General features: G+C 46.9%; 1 protein-coding gene across 2 annotated transcripts in view; it reads left to right on the top strand.

Annotated features, from left to right (window-relative positions):
• The window catches only part of CHD7 (chromodomain helicase DNA binding protein 7), a 172,839-nt gene extending 156,681 nt beyond the window's left edge, over window positions 1-16,158 (top strand). Inside the window, exons 15-23 of one of the 2 annotated variants that reach the window (XM_030304413.1) lie at window positions 1,059-1,314; window positions 6,982-7,192; window positions 7,974-8,169; window positions 8,497-8,664; window positions 9,152-9,331; window positions 12,549-12,659; window positions 12,749-12,954; window positions 14,949-15,148; window positions 15,337-16,158. In XM_030304413.1, the coding sequence (XP_030160273.1) occupies window positions 1,059-1,314; window positions 6,982-7,192; window positions 7,974-8,169; window positions 8,497-8,664; window positions 9,152-9,331; window positions 12,549-12,659; window positions 12,749-12,954; window positions 14,949-15,148; window positions 15,337-15,539 (1,731 nt within the window). In that variant the 3' untranslated portion in view covers window positions 15,540-16,158. The remainder of the gene's footprint in view (window positions 1-1,058; window positions 1,315-6,981; window positions 7,193-7,973; window positions 8,170-8,496; window positions 8,665-9,151; window positions 9,332-12,548; window positions 12,660-12,748; window positions 12,955-14,948; window positions 15,149-15,336) is intronic. The other variant, XM_030304414.1, reaches the window with a different exon arrangement.
• Window positions 16,159-16,912: the final 754 nt, after the last annotated feature.

The raw sequence follows: 16,912 nt of genomic DNA, 5'->3' as shown, positions 1-16,912 counted from the left end.
GGTCTTTTTCTCGCCCCCTGGTCAGGGGAGCCTTCCGCCTCCTTTCCTTGGGCATTCCGAGTCTTCATTGTCGACGTGTTCTTGTTTGTGTGTCTGCCCTGGTGACGGGCTGTTGAGAATTGTTCAGCGAGGTTACTTATTACCTACTCATGTAATTTTCAGAGACCGCGGTGCTATTCAGGATGGTGATTTCACTATGTACACTTGTGAGCTCAGTGTCAGAAGCCGTGGCAATTTGTAGTTATTCGCCCCCTGGAGTTCCGGGATTCTAGTCATACTTGTTAACTTACTTTTCTGACTCTCTGTATTTTCATTTAAACTACCCCACAGGATTTCTGTGAGAAATAAATGAGGTATTGTGTTTGAAAAGCAGCTGGTTATTTTATACATCCTAAGAGCTGTGTGGGTATTCATTATTGTACTGTAATTGAAGCAGATAGAGATACGCTGGAAATCTTGGTCTTTATGGCCCCTGCCCCCTACAACTTGCTGTTTAAAGCCTCTTAGTTCAGTTCAGGGTAAAGTCTGCTTTATGTTGGTTTTGCTTTTCTTAAAATAAAAACTATCCTGTGAGCTGTATGTCCTATTGCCAGTCAGCAGAAACGAGAACCAGAGAGAGATGTTCTGCCCACTTATTGGTGGACGGAGTAGGTACCTCCTGGCTTGCTCATTCTGTTAGCTCTTTCCAGAAAGGAAGGGAACTAAAGCACAGCACTCCCATGACATCGTGTCTTCCCTCTTCCTCATCATCCCTATGGCTTGAGACAAACAGAAGGGAAGGCTCAGTGAATACACTGAGTTCTTTTCTGCTGTGTGCTTGTCAGGCCTTCTGGCTGCTTGGGCTCCTGGCTGAAACAGGCCATTTAACGCCGACTCATTCAACCTTCGTGCACTTCTGTGACGCAAGCTGAGAGACGAGGGCCTTCATCCCCTTACTGGGCTTTGACAAATGAAAATGAATGGTAAACGAATAAGATAGTCCTGATTTTCCATGTTAGAATGTGTTTTAACATGCAAGCAAATCACGATACCAGTATTTACTTAAGGTCCTTTTTCAGGTGCAAAAACTCCAGGCTATTCTAAAGCCAATGATGTTGAGACGTCTCAAGGAGGATGTAGAAAAGAACTTGGCCCCCAAAGAAGAAACCATTATTGAAGTTGAGCTCACGAACATTCAGAAGAAATATTACCGAGCCATCCTCGAGAAGAATTTCACATTTCTCTCCAAAGGTGGTGGTCAAGCTAACGTACCTAACCTTTTAAACACTATGATGGAGCTACGGAAGTGCTGCAATCACCCATACCTTATTAACGGTAAGCCTGTGCGCCGGGAAGCGCGTTTTAAATGACTGCCCAACCTCCAGGAGTCCTTTTCTCCCTCCAGAGGACTTCGTGGGTTGTAGGTGACTGGATCCTGTCATCTCAACGCGGGTTTCACCACCTTCCCGTTCTTCTTGACGCCTCCTGTGGTGGCTGAAGGCGGAGGACCGTTGCCCTCCCTGATCCTTGTGGCAGGACCTCAGCTCTCCTGTCTCCTCCTTCCCTGCCTCTGTCTCACCCCTTGGAAGGAGGTGTTAGTGTTCTTGGCTGAAAAGCATCAAACGTGCTAACAGCTAAAGAGAGATTAGCCTCAGTTGAGACTTTCTGGCTGTGTGTGGGCGGGGGGAGTGCGCGTGCGTGCACACAAACGCACGCGTGTTCCGTGTGTGTGTTTGCATCAGGCGAGTTGAGGAGGAGCTGGCGGAGAAGGCGGCTGGCAGCTGTCTGAAGACTTTGGTAGGAAGAAGTTTCAGTCTAGACGCTTTTAGGACTTATTCCCTAAGAATGAGGGGTTATTTTATTTTATTTTATTTTATTTTATTTTATTTTATTTCAATATATGAAATTTATTGTCAAATTGGTTTCCATACAACACCCAGTGCTCATCCCAAAAGGTGCCCTCCTCAATACACATCACCCACCCTCCCACCCCCCATCAACCATGAGGGGTCATTTTAAAACTTTGAGAACAGTTTGTTTCTGTTACTGATGAATACTTTATAGCCTTCCTGTTTTCTTAGCTACATTGAGAGTGTCTTATAACTGATTTGAGCAAAAACCTGTCTTGTAGCCTTCCAGAAATAGTCAACGGGTCCATATTGCATGCCTGTGATGTGTGGGGCACTCTGGAGGGTATGGGAGCCTTCAGGTTTGTCGGGGATGGAGATTACAGAGCGATGAGAAAGCGGTGGCACTGAGACAAGTCTGTGGGGGTGGGAAGGAGTTTGCCAGTCAGGGTTAGAAAAAGGAAGGGCACTTAGACTGGTGTAATAACATCTGAGAAAAGACAAAGAGGCAGGAAAACAAAGGGGAACTTGCCCAAAGTATAAAGTCCACGTAAGTAGCAGTGGGACAGTGACCCTTAGACACATCCTGGGACCCCCACAGTGGAGAGGCTTGAATGCGAGGTCATGGAATGTTGGCTTTAGTCCGTAGACAGTGGAGAACCGTGGCTAGTGTTTGAGCTGAGGAGTGATTCAGGATGCTTGACCTGGCAACACCACATAAAACAGATGGGAGGGAGCAGAGAAAGACCTACAGGCAGAAAGACCTGCCAGGAGGCTCTTGCTGCCATACCTGGCCGGAGTTCATACGGGTTAAAGAAAAGTGAAGACCAGTTCAACTGGGGTGTTGGTGCGCAATTATAACTGGCCAGCAACGCAATTAGGTTCCTTTTCCAGGGGAACAATGCTTGGTTTTATCTTTACCACAATCCATGGAGTTCAAGGGCAGCTAATTTAAAGAGTTTCCAATCTTTCCCCCCTTTCATGGCTTACACACCTGTCAGCCACCTCAGGTCCCCAAGTTTTTGTTATTCAGTGACAGAGTGGTCCACGCCTGGAAGACAGTCTCGGGGTATCACCTGAGGTCCTTGCTGTGGTGTGACATCGATGAACTTCCCTTCCAAGCTTTGCGCTTTTAGCTTTGTCCGCGAAAGAGAGCATTCTGTGTGACAACTCTGTGTTTAATGCTGCCAACCTACTAATGCTGTGTGTTTAAGAGCCTGTAAGGCCATTATGGTGAGTGTCAACCAGCCTGTTCCTGGGTTGGGGAGATGGTGTTGAGGCTTAGGGTGATTGATGGTATGAGTAAAGCACGCGTGCGTGTGACACACACACACTTTTGCATTTAATAGCTGCTAGAAAGCAAATGAAGGCTAGTGGCCTCCAAGGGGGGAAAGGAAGGCACTCACAAAAGAGCTTAAATGCTGCCAGCAGAATGCGGGCGAAAGGGTTGATGTCATCGATCGTTGTCAGATACCCACGCGCGGTTCCATCAAGTCTATCTTGTCTGCTTACTTGCTGATTATACGCACTGAACATTTCGAGGGAGGGGGTCCCCCCCCCCAAAAAAAAAAAAAAAACACAGCTGCTGGGTCTCTTCCTTGGCTGATTGATCTTCAGGATCATCTTATATAACAACTCATTGTTCACCAGGAGTCTCTTAGGATTTCGGAGGCTTATGTCTGCGGCAGTTGTTCTAATTGGTCACACCTTGGGGTCAGCTTTTTCTGTCCCTACAAGTTATGAAGTATCTGTTAAGCAGGTGTGTGTATACACGTTTATGTCGAGAAACCGTAAAGGAAATGTATGCGCACACCCCGCGGGCACGTTCGATGTTACAACTGCCCAGATAACTTCTGTGGACTGGACGTTGGGTTTCGCCAAGGTTGCCCCGGGGCTGGTACCGCCCATCTTTTTATCCACAATCCGGAGTAGAAAGTATACTGATGTGATGCTAACTCTACACGTGTTCACTGAGCGGGTTCAAGGAAGTTTTCAGTGGTGGAGGTTAAATTGACATTTGTATTGGTTGTCAAGCTAAAGTTCGATCCCGGAAAGCGCAACGTTTCTGTAATTGTGGAAGCTGAAAGCAAAGTTGGTAACACATGGTCACGCAAGCAAAGCACAGGGAAAGGAATTAGAACTGACGGCAGAACCCAAACTATGTAAGTGAGTAATATTTTCAGTGTGGGCGAGCATCTTAAGTGCTCAGCACAGTGTTTGGGGGCACACCGTGAGCACTTGGTCGGTGTTGCTTTTGCTTAGATAAGCGGGTAACCGGGGAACATAAATGCGGTCAGTGTTCCTGGCCCCAGCTTCAATAGAGTGGAAGGTCCAGTTTTAGTTCCCCATGTGAGAGTACAAATAATGTTGAAAACTTGGTCAGCGTCCCCTAATGGTTAGGAGTGACTTAAGAGTCATTTGTTGTCCTTGTTGGGGGTTAGGAGGAGTAGAGAGAATAGGGGACAGAAGATAAGCCGAAGCTTGCACAGGGGAATGAATTTGGGATAGAAAATAGTAACTGTGTTTCTGGTTGTCTTCAAAAGAAAATAATTTCTTGTTTGTGGCTGGATACCATTGGCTAGATAATAACTTCTTGTTGTAGCTAGATAACAGAGCGGTCACTGCCCTCACAGTGACCATCTGTTTAAGTGAAAAGACTTCCACACTCATCTCAAGTTTCTCTGATGCAAACACACGTTTTGAAATGTAGCGTGAACAGTGCTTTAATTTAGGGCAGTGTCCACAGAGTATTTTGGCTTATCATAACCTATTAATTTTCGGATTGATATTTATGAATCTCACATCAAGGTAGATCTTTAATTGGTAAACTTGAAAATTTGCCTGTGACCTCAGAGGGTAGAAACTGGTTTTCTCCCCAACGCCTTCCCTGACCTCCTTCCTTCAATCTGACCGTGATAAACATGGCGTTAGAGGACTCACATAGGATAGATGTTTGCTGATATTTCTAAAACTGCCCGCCATTTAAGAACCTGAATTGGTAACAAAGAGCCGGATTGATTAACTCGGCAGTAGCTTTTGTCAGGTAAGAGCAAATGCGTTTTAAGTTTGACTGTTCTTTATAAGATGAGAAATTAGTAGTAGCAATGAAAAAGCAAGAAAGTCACTTTTCTTTTCTCTGAACAAATTTAAAATGAAAAAAAATTCTCTGCTAATTTGCCTAAAGTATTTATATTTTCAATTTTTTACTAAAATTACTCAAATGTCTGATACTTGTCAAAGTGATTATTTCATTTTTGAAAACTATTGAGTTAACCATCAGCTTGTTTTAAACTAAGTAATGTACTATATTTTGGTTCGAAGTATAATTTTCATATGGACAAAAAAATAACTGCCCAAGTATCAGGAGTAAAATCTAGTTCTGAATTGTCAAGAGCTTATACTGTATGGCACAGGAATAAACTTTTTAAAAAGACCTAATGTAATATATGGACTTAAATCCATCTCCCCTGTCTCCTGATGGCCTTCTTGTCCTGAATCTAGAACCTGGGTTTCTAAGTGTCATGTTTTGAAAAATATTATTCAGCTTTATTCAAGAACGTTCCTGCGAATACTCTTCAACAGCATTTTGTTTTTTACCTTTTCCTAGTCAAAACCTTTCCCATTTTTTCCCCACTCAGAGAAAAGTCTTGCGTATTAGCCTCTTGCTCACGTGGAAAAGGGAGTGAGAGGCCAGTGACTCCGACCCCGCTGGCATTTCCGGCCGGGCCCCCTTCCTCGCAAGTCAGTGTGCTTTGCAGGGGCCTTAGTGCCTGGGTAAAGGCATGAAGTGCCTTTAATCAGTTCTCAGTAAGATTCTCTGTTGATTAATAATTACCAAGCTGTATTTCTGCATATGACTGTGCCATAACTTGATTTGCACAAGTGCCCTTCAGATGGAAATGGGATGGCACTTGGCTCACATCTGCTGCTGCTTGCACAAGTTCTGTCCGAGTAGCCGTGGGGTCTAACCCACCTGGCCTTCAAGCCCCTTTTGAGATTTTGTGCATACCCGTCTGACGTATTGTGAGTTCACATGTTTAAAACCAGTGGTAAGAAGGGTAGTTTACAGTTTCTGGCACACTTGAAGGCTGGGAACCAATCCCATTAGGTGGATTTGTTTGTATTTTCTAAAGAATGGGTGACCCCACCCCCATCCTTAGGGAGAGGTGCTGAGCACAGCAGCCGTGGCCTGATTAACCCCCCGAGATGGGAGGAGGCCAGACCGGTGCTGTCTAATTCTGGCTAAGCCACCTAAGCAGTTGAAGCAAGCTTAGCCTGTGTGTGTTTGGCGTTTGGGTGTGGGGGAGCCGTGAGCGCTTCTCTCCTGACGGTGTCATCCTCTTGAGGCTCCTCTGATGCACCCAAGTCTTTGTACAAGCGGAAATCTGCACGAGGCTATGAGAAAAAGAGGGCCAGGCGTAGAAGCCTTTCGCAACACAGGGTTGATTGCTGCTGCCGTTTTCTAAAAGCTTGAAAAGCTTTGGGTAATTCAAGATAGAGTTTTTGTACCTCATGAAATTATCAGATGAACGTGAACGTAGAGGGAGATTTAGAGATTGCGATAGGAGATACGCGTTCAGAACCCCTAAAAAGTCTCTGAAAATTATCGTGAAAAAGGGATTCCCTTTCGGTGCCCTCCTCTTGGCTGTATTAACACGCAGTTATCTACAAAAACCGCTGCCCTGACAACGTAATTATTAGACCTCTGTTCCCTTGTTTCTCAGCTTCAGAACAGATTTTGTTGTTTGTGTTTCTATTCAGCTAGTAAACAATTCTTCATTTCTTTAGCAATTTAGGTTCCAAATTTTCTGTAGGTATCTGGCCCGTGGCTTGTTTCTGCCACTTCTGGCTTGACAGTCTGTTGTTGAAATTCAGTTTCTACAGACAGCAAACATTTGTTTGTTGGAAAATGTGGTTTTTACCCGCCCCCCCCCCCCCAAATGTTTAAATGTGTTGTGCTTAAAACTTTGATCCCTTTTATACTTTCATGGTTTTGTGCAGACCTGACTCTTAGTAAGTGGATAGATTCATATTCATAAACATGAGTGTGGCATTTTGGTTCCTACAGTTAGCAGTGGGTTTTGAAAGCAAGTTCATTGTTTTTAGTAATAAAAACCTTTTACGGTATTCACGTTATGCTGTCCAATCTCTGCAGGTGCTGAAGAGAAAATTTTGGAAGAGTTTAAAGAAACACACAATGCAGACTCTCCAGATTTTCAGCTCCAGGCGATGATCCAGGCTGCTGGCAAGCTAGTGCTGATTGACAAACTACTGCCAAAACTGAAGGCTGGTGGCCACAGGGTGCTTATCTTTTCCCAGATGGTGCGCTGCTTGGACATACTGGAAGACTACCTCATTCAAAGACGGTGAGGCCACCGCACCACGAGAATAAAAAGGAAATAAAAAATGACCTTTCCCAGGGCTCCAAGCGCTTCACCTCCAAGTGACATTCGTGATAAAGGGGACGGAGTGGGGAGAATGCGTCCCCTCTCTTTCTAAAAACTGTCAGTGACCAGAGTAGGACTCCGCGTACTTTCCAGGGCGGTTTTGTTTCCCATTTCTTTCATTTGACTAGAGGAGAATCGGTCTTACCTTAAGATTGAAATTGTTTGTTATTTTAGTCAGCTATCTTTTTTTTTATTTTTATTTTTTTTTAACATTTATTTATTTTTGAGAGAGAAAGAGACAGAGCACGAGCAGGGGTAGGGAGAGAGAGAGAGAGAGAGAGAGAGAGAGAGAGAGAGAGAGAGAGAGAGAGAGAGAGACACAGAATCCGAAGCAGGCTCCAGGCTCTGAGCTGTCAGCACAGAGAGCCCGTTGCGGGGCTCGAACTCACAGACCACGAGATCATGATCTGAGCCAGAGTCGGATGCTCAACCGACTGAGCCACCCAGACGCCCCACAGGTGTCAGCTATTTTTAGACTTAAGTTATTTTACTAGAGAAGAAGTAAAATAAAATTTAATTTTTGAGCATTCAACCGATTATATGCCAAACTACCCTAAAAGCTGTTTGCTCTGCAGTTATTTCTGATAAATGATATCATTTGGGTACTACATACCCCATATTGTAATACTTCGTTTACAAAAAGAAACAAGCGTCCTGTCGCCATGTATCAGGCCTCCTTGTTAATCCCGACGTTTTCCAGGTACCCATACGAGAGGATCGATGGCAGAGTGAGAGGCAACCTCCGCCAGGCAGCTATCGACAGATTCTCCAAACCCGATTCTGATAGGTTTGTTTTCCTCCTGTGTACACGGGCAGGAGGCTTAGGCATTAATCTTACTGCTGCTGATACCTGCATCATCTTCGATTCCGACTGGAATCCCCAAAATGATCTCCAGGTAAACACTCAAGAATATCGTCCTGAGGCCCTTTCTCTCTTTTCTTTTCATTCTTTCTTTCGTTCTTTTCTTTTTTTTTTTTCCAAAGTCATTCTGTGATGGAGAAGCCCCAGTGAAACCAATACATTAAAGCCGTGTAGTCCCTAAGGCAGTGTTCCACGATCGGGCCAATAAACCAAGAGTAATCAATTTACTAATAACGTAAAAGGAATTTCTTAGGACGTTAACCTTCTGTACTGCGCCTCTGCTTATTGGAACAGGTGCTCTTGTAGCTGACACTTGAGTCCTTTCTTTCCGTGGTGGCCATTCATTTCCTTTCTCTTCCAGGCTCAGGCTAGATGTCATAGAATAGGACAGAGCAAATCTGTGAAAATCTACAGGCTGATCACAAGAAACTCTTACGAAAGGGAAATGTTTGACAAGGCTAGTCTGAAGCTCGGCCTGGACAAAGCTGTGCTGCAGTCCATGAGTGGGAGAGAAAACGCTACCAACGGGGTAATCCACACCTGCCCAGACCTTTCCTTTCTTCTGGCTCCTTGCTTTTTGTAACTAATAGTAAGAAATTATCCAGCATCAGATTGTTTTTCAGCCTCAATATTTTCAGCCTAATTTGTCATATTTTCTTCTTTCCCTTCCCTCCCCTCTGCTCCCCTCCCCTCCCCTCCCCTCCCCTTTCCTTCCTTCCAGAGAGAGAGAGAGAGAGAGAGAGAGAAGGAGAGGATGAGCCTGGGAGGGACAGAGAGAGGTGGGGAGCAGAGGATCCAAAGTGGGCTCTGTGCTGACAGCAGAGAGCCTGATGCAGGGCTCAAACTCTCCAACTGTGAGACCATGACCTGAGCCGATATCAGATACTTAACTGCCTGAGCCACCCAGGCGCCCTTACATTTTCTAAGTCAGGTTTATCCTCCTTGAGTACAACGAAGCATTTGTGTGGTCTAAAACATTTCAATTCTAAATTATTTTAAATCTCTCTCTAAAACAGGTCCAACAACTTTCCAAGAAAGAAATAGAGGATCTTCTGCGAAAGGGGGCCTACGGTGCACTCATGGATGAGGAGGATGAAGGGTCTAAGTTCTGCGAAGAAGATATTGACCAGATTCTCCTGCGGCGAACCCACACTATCACCATTGAGTCTGAAGGCAAAGGTTCCACGTTTGCTAAGGTGCGAACTGACCTGAAGAGGCAGGTTTTCTATAGAAGTGTAACAGAGTTCACATAAAGCAGGACCTTATAAAGTGCTCACCAGGTGCACATGTACCATTTGCTTTGTAGTTGAGAGTTAAGAATTAATTATTAACTCCCCGTGGAACCCTTGATGCATAGAAGGTTCTTTGTGTGTGTTTTGGGTACCCTTCTCTGTATGTGGCACTGGTCGTCATCCTCACCTTGGCCTCCTGTCAGCTCCCCCACTCCCAGCCTAATCCTTTACCTGTGTCCTTGACCCCATGCTCTCTACTTCTTGAGCTCTGACATCATACTTCCTGAGATCCTGATTCCTGACATAGCCTGTAACAGCAGTCAAGCCACTCCTATCTTTAAAAAGCCTCTCATCTGGTTTGCCCTCCAGCTACAACTCCATAACCCTTCTTTCACAGCTAAAATCCACACGAGTGTTATTTGTACCAGCTGTCCCCACGGTCTCCCTTTCTGCTTATTTTTCGACCTCCAGCTTGCACCCCTCCCCCCCCCCCCCCCCCCCCCCGCCATCAGACCAGCTCTGGTGAAGGTCACCACCGCTTGACTGAGAGCGCCTTCTGAGGGCCCCCGCTGCACGTCGCTCCACCCATCCACACCCAGGCCCACTTTACACCTTTATTTTTAACAGCTTTCTTGAAATGTAATTTACTTACCATAAAATTCACCGATTTTTGAGTGTACAATTCAGTGCCTTTACCATATTTGCAGACTTGTGCAGCTATCACCACATCTAAGTTTAGAACATTTCCATCTCCCCAGAACCCCATGCCCATTAGCAGTCAGCGTCTCCTCCCTCCCTTCCTCCTCTTCCTCCTCCCTCCCCTCCCCTCCCCTCCCCTCCCCTCCCCTCCCCTCCCCTCCCCTCCCCTCCCCTGCCAAGTCCTTGGCAACCACTAATCTGCTGCCTCTATAGATTTGCCTGCTCCGGACATTTCATAAAATGGAATCATACAACATGTGGTCTTTTGTGTCTGGCTTCCTTCACTTAGCATGGTTTTTTGAGATTCATCCGTGTTGTAACATGTATCAGTAATTCCTTCCCTTTTTTTGCTGAATGCTGTTTTCTTACATAGATGCACCTCTTTTAGCAGTTGATAATGGACATTGGGATTGTTTATGCATTCACTGGTTGAAAACGAAATGTGGGTTGTCTCCACCTTTGGGTTATTATGGATAACGTTGTTACAAACATTTATGAACAGGTTTTTGTGCAGACACATCTTTTCATTTCTCTTCTGTGGATCCCATAAATAGAATTGCGGGGTCATGTGTTAACTCTGTGTTTAACCCTTTGAGGAGCTGCCAGACTGTTTTCTAAAGTGACTGCCCCGTTCTCCCTTCACGCCAGCCGTGTTTTCGGGTTCTAATGTCTCCATGTCCTTACTGGCACTTTGTATTTTCTGACTTCTTGATTCTAGCCATATTAGTGAGTGTGAGGTGATACCCAACTCTGGTTTGATCTGCATTCATTGATGCTATTGAGCATCTTTTTATGTGCTTGTTAGCCATATGTGTATCATTTGGGGGGAAATGTCTATTCAAATCTTTAGAGTTACTTGTCTTTTATTGTTGAATATTAAGAATTCTTTATATATTGTAGATAAAAGTTTCTCATTAGGTAATACAGGTTGCAAGTATTTTCTCCTAGTCTTTTCTTAATGGTCTTTAATTTCATTCAAGTCCAGTTTACCCATCTTTTTCTTTCATTATTCATGCTTTTTTTTTTCAACGTTTATTTATTTTTTTGGGGGGGACAGAGAGAGACAGAGCATGAACGGGGGAGGGGCAGAGAGAGAGGGAGACACAGAATCGGAAACAGGCTCCAGGCTCTGAGCCATCAGCCCAGAGCCCGACGCGGGGCTCGAACTCACGGACCGTGAGATCGTGACCTGGCTGAAGTCGGACGCTTAACCGACTGCGCCACCCAGGCGCCCCATCATTATTCATGCTTTTGATGTGTTGTCTAACCTAAGGTCACACAGATTTGCTCCTTTACGGTTTTTACTCTGACATTTTGGTCTTGGTCCCTTGTGTGTGAATCTTGGTGTGTGGTGTGAGATCAGGGTCCGTCTCCTTCCTTGTGCTCGGACATCTAGTCACCCCGGCCACGCCAGCCTTGAAAGGCTCCCCCCTCTGGGCTCTGTGACCCAGCACCTTCTCTCTCACGTCTTCCAGTTTCTTCTCAGGCTCTGTTCTCTGTCCTCGCAGGCACCTCAGGTTCCGTATGTGCAGAACCTCATTCCCATCCCCCCACCCTGTGGACATGCCCACATTCACAGCCTGCTTGTTTGCCTGAGTGATGCCGTTCAGAGGCTAGACTTGGCTGCTGAGGGTTTTCTTGACCTCCTCCTCCTCTTCTTTCTCCTCCATGCTTCACATCCACCCAGATTCTAACTCCTTTCATTTTACCTTTTAAAGAATGCATTTCTAGCCTGTCTCCTTTTGTCCACTTCTCCCGGAGCCATTTTCAGTCTTCGCCGTTCCCTGTGTAAATTACTTTAGTAGCCTGTTCTACCCTCCCGTGCCCCAGGACATCGGTAGGATCTCTCTGACAGGTGGCTTTGGATACGATTGTGTCCATCTTGAGGTTATTTCCATTTTGAAAGAGTTCCCTGCTACCTCAGAACCCCGTTAACGGGACATGCAAGGCCCCGCATGGCCTGGTTTCTGCCCGCTTCACCAGCTTGACCTTTCGCTGCTCTCCCCTGACTACCTTTATCACCAGCCACATGACACAACTGCCTTGCTTCTCCTCTGAGCCTTTGCACATGCTCTGTCGTGAACGGTTCCACATGCTTTTCCTGGTCTGTGAGCTTTTAACAGCCTGGTCCAGGCATTATATTCTGGGGAGCCAGTTCTCTGTCCCAGCAGTGCCCGCCCTGCACCTCCACCCCCTCACGAACCTGGCTAGGGCCCCCCTTTGTATATCAGTTGCACCTGCACGTACCTTTGTTACCTGCCACTGATCATGCTGTACTGTCATCTTTTGCTTCCTGATCTGTTGAAACCCCTGGACAGAGAGCTGCCTGAGGGACGGTCTCTCATCCTCGCCCTCAGACTGCAGCATGTAGCACACAGTGCAAGAACGCATACGTGTTTGGCTGACCGAGTAAATGAAAACTGCTTTGCATTTTGCCTCTGAGAAAAGCATCTGAAAGTCATGCGTATTTTTCCCCCTTTAGGCCAGTTTTGTTGCATCTGGAAACAGGACAGACATTTCCTTGGATGATCCAAATTTCTGGCAAAAGTGGGCTAAGAAGGCTGAATTGGATATTGATGCCTTAAACGGGAGGGTGAGTGAGAGGTCCTGCTCAAACCCTATCTACTACAACCCAAGGGGTGCTTTTTTAGAAGTTTTAAAGTTATCTGCGGTCTTTTTTAGAACAACCTGGTTATTGACACTCCAAGAGTGAGGAAGCAAACCAGGCTGTACAGTGCAGTGAAAGAAGACGAGCTGATGGAGTTTTCAGACTTGGAAAGTGATTCCGAAGAGAAGCCTTGCACGAAGCCGCGGCGGCCCCAGGACAGGTCCCAGGGCTACGCGAGGAGTGAGTGCTTTAGAGTTGAGAAGAATCTGCTCGTCTATGGGTGAGTCAGACTCATGTGAAACACAGAATTTTATTCTAAATGTCAAATTCTGACCAGCGTAGGGAAGGTATTTTTTGTGTGTCTGGATTTCTGTGACTCCCCATAGTGCAGCCAAGCAAATGACTTTGCAACAACTTTGACGGGGCCCAGGGTTGTTTGGTAAAGATGCTCACGGTTGTTCGGATCCTCGTGGATGGGAAGGAGCACAGCTTTGGCCCTTAAGGAACGATGTCAGATCCAGACTTACCTGTCGGTGACTAATAATGTAGAATGAAGTCTCAAGACCACAGATGCGATTCCTGTTTTAGCTTCACATGCAGTTTGTGACTATAGTAGTCTTTCAGTACTTTTTTTCTGTTACAAAAACCTGTCAAAGGCAATCCTCTTGGTTCTGAAGGTCTTGCAGCTCATCTCAAACATCCAGGGGTGGTTATTTCAACTCCAAATGTGTCGTGTTTGTCCTGCTGGACAACATGTCTCTGAAAGGCAGGAGCCACATCTAATTCATTTCTGAATCTGTGTGAAACGCCACCCAGTGCTTTGAATGATGGTAAGGTAGATACCTGAATCTCCAAAGAGTTCTCTAGCACACCGTGGGACTGCAGACAAGTTCCAGTCAAAAAAAAAACTGCCACCAAAATAATTTTTCTATAGGTCTGGTGATATCCTGCTCTTGATTAGTTCTTCCAGTGGGTTATCATTAATTTCAGAGTAAACACAAACTCTCTATTAATCTGGCCTACAGGGCTCTTATCTGGCCCTCATGTGTCTTGTTGGTCCTTTCTGTGGGTAGCTCAGGCTTCTGTTGGGATAGACCGCCTCATCTCCTTCAGTGTGCCATGCTCTGTCTCATCTGTCTTTCTGGAAGTTCTTTCCACTGCCTAGAGTGTGAGCATGCGCACGCGCGCGCACACACACACACACACACACACACACACACACACACCCAGTACACAGACTTGCTCTGCCCAACAGCTCCTGTCATTGACATCAGCACAGGCATCACCTCGGCGCCCTGCACCAGAGAGTCTGGTCTGCACGTTCCATCACACCCATCATGTTGTCTTATGACTTTGAGTAGCAGCCCTCTCCTGAGAGAGCCCCAGTTAGAGCTCCACGAAGCCCGAGACTCTTTTCTCTGTGTCCTCGGGGAAGAGTGCAATGCTAGCAGACACAAAATGAGTGCCAAATCAGTGATTTCTTGTGGAATAAATGAAGTTCAGCTGAAGCCCATTCTGTGTCTCAGCAGGACAGATCCCTAAGCCCTTTGCTACTTGCACCTGCTTGTATGTTTCAACCTAACCATCAAAGTTAGTAGCTGAGAGTTTTGCCAATAGCTTTAAAAATGGGATATATCAAGGACTCCTAAAGCTAAGAAGTATGCTTCGAGTGCGGTGTCTTTGAGGAAAGGGCTGCCCTCCTCCTCTAGGCATCACTATGCAGTAGACACCTCCTGGAGGCGGGGCACTGGGTAGGATACTCAGACACCAGGGATGCACCTATGAGTAGGACAGTCAGGGCCCTGCCTCAGGGAAGGCGAACAAGCGGAAGCGGCCATCAACAGTGAGGGTACTATGGCAGGGAAGATGGTACAAAGGGAGAGTCAGCCACGGGTCTGTCCTTGAATTGGCAGCTCGAGTATTGTCTCCCGCTCCTGAGGCTAGGGGGAATGTAAGAGGGGGTCCCACAGACGGCGGCGTGACTTAATGGGTGGACGTCGCGGATTAGCCCGGGTAAGAGAGAGAGTCCGGCGCTGGGCAGGGAGAAGAGAGTTCCGTGCAGAGAGAGCAGCGTGTCCCAAGGCCTGAGGGTGAGGATTAGCCCTGCAGTTTGAGGAACTGAGTGCATAGAAGCCAGAGAGGCCCAGGCCGGGGCAAATGGCAGGGCCTGCCAGGGCGGCCAAGGCCTCCCTAACGCTGCTGCCTGCCTGTGAAAGTAAAGCCCCAGATCGAAACTGAAAGGCACCGTCTACATGCTGAATATCTGCTTTGCAGCTGGGGACGGTGGACAGATATCCTTTCGCACGGGCGCTACAAGCGTCAGCTCACTGAGCAAGACGTGGAAACCATCTGCAGGGCCATCCTCGTGTACTGCCTCAATCATTACAAGGGGGATGAGAATATCAAAAGCTTCATCTGGGATTTGATCACGCCCACGGCGGACGGCCAGACGCGAGCCTTGGTCAACCATTCTGGTAGGTCCGCTTCATGTCGTTTGTACCGCAGGGTCCCGGAGAGCCACCCAGGACCCTTGTGACACAACCTAGACCCCATATCTGCCTGCCACACATGTGGGGAAATGTCCGAGTCTGACACTGTAATTGGGGTTGTACAAAACTTTTGTTGCTATTATTTATTATTATTGTTATTGTTACGACTCTAGGTTTATCGGCCCCGGTGCCCAGGGGAAGGAAAGGAAAGAAGGTGAAAGCCCAGAGCACCCATCCGGTGGTGCAGGATGCCGACTGGCTGGCGGGTTGCAACCCGGATGCCTTGTTCCAGGAGGACAGCTACAAGAAACACCTGAAGCACCACTGCAATAAGTACGTTGCCAAAGGGTGTGTGACATTGACTGCTGAGCTGTAATACTGTGTGGCTACAACTTTAGTACGTGTCCTTGTTTCTAACGTATGTTTTTGAGAGAGAGAAAGAGAGCGCATGCGAGCGACGGAGGGGCCGAGAGAGTCCCAACTGGGCCCCACCCCGTCAGCGCAGAGCTCGACGTGGGGCTCGAACCCGGGAACCGTGAGATATGACCTGAGCCGAAGTTGGATGCCTGACCGACCGAGCCACACCCCGGCGCCCCTTTACTGTTTTCCTTGAAACATGGTGCCAAGTCACACGCCAATCATATCATAGCTTCGGATGCCTGATTTGGTTTTTGTCTTGTCGTCGGTGCACAACACAATCTTCCCGTTTAGCCGTTTGTGAGCACAACTCAGTGGCATTAATTACTTTCAGAATGCCACGTACCCATCGGCACTGTCTATACCGCAGAGCTTGTTGTTGATGCCAGTGTGAACTCTGCACCTGCTAAACGGTAGCTTGCTCTCTTCCCTCCCTGCCCCAAGCCCCTGGCAAATACCGTTCTCCTTTCTGTCTCCGTGAATTTGCCCATTCTAGGTACCTCATAAGTGGAATCAGACGGTATTTGTCTGTCAGTGTCTGGCCTTTTTTCACCTAGCATAACATTTTCAGGGTTCATCCACAGAATTTCATTCCTTTTTATGGCTGAGTGATACTCCATTAGACACGTACACCGCATTTTGTTTATCCATTCACCTGTCAGTGGGCACTTGGGGTGATGGGCTCCCCTCCGCGACTGTGAGTCATGCTGCTGAGAATGTTGCAGATAAGTAAGTTTTAACCGAGGCCTGTTAGAGAGCTACCGTCGGCTTTATGTGACCCCACCTTCCACCGGCTGCTTTCAGCAGAGGGACTGGGGAGTTTACCTGGAAGCTTTTGCTTAATAGCACCTCAGTCGGTGGGTCCTTTTTTCTTACCTGTAAGCTTAGAATCATATTCCTTATCTTTCCTTCCAGAAACTGATTGTATGTCGTTGAAGAATATTGAATCTGAATTTATGTCATTGCTTGGAGCTCTGTTAACGATCCACACATTAGACTAGCATCAGCGCGTGCGCGGTTCGTCCCGTGCCCTGAGCCTGCCGTTTCGAGAACCGGTCGTAGGGCCAGCACCGAACAGCTCTGCCACTTGTAGCTTCGTGTGGCCTTGGGCAAGTCCCTCAGCCCTCCTTAGGACTCACTTCTGTTAGCCGCGCAGAGCTCTGCAACAGGATCTCACCTGGATGAAGCAGGAGATAAAGAAATGTGTATCTCTCTTCCAAAGTAGCCACAGAAGTCTGAGCACAGCTTCCCGTGGGTGCTCCACGTGGATTATCCGTTTGACTTGTCTGAGACAAGTAGTGCAGTCTGCTTGGTTTTCTTTCTTTCCCTTCT

This window comes from Lynx canadensis, chromosome F2 (genome assembly GCF_007474595.2).
Source record: "Lynx canadensis isolate LIC74 chromosome F2, mLynCan4.pri.v2, whole genome shotgun sequence".
Lineage (NCBI taxonomy): Eukaryota > Metazoa > Chordata > Mammalia > Carnivora > Felidae > Lynx > Lynx canadensis.
The sequence above is the reverse complement of the archived record's forward strand: the minus strand, read 5'-3'. Positions and strand labels throughout refer to the sequence as shown.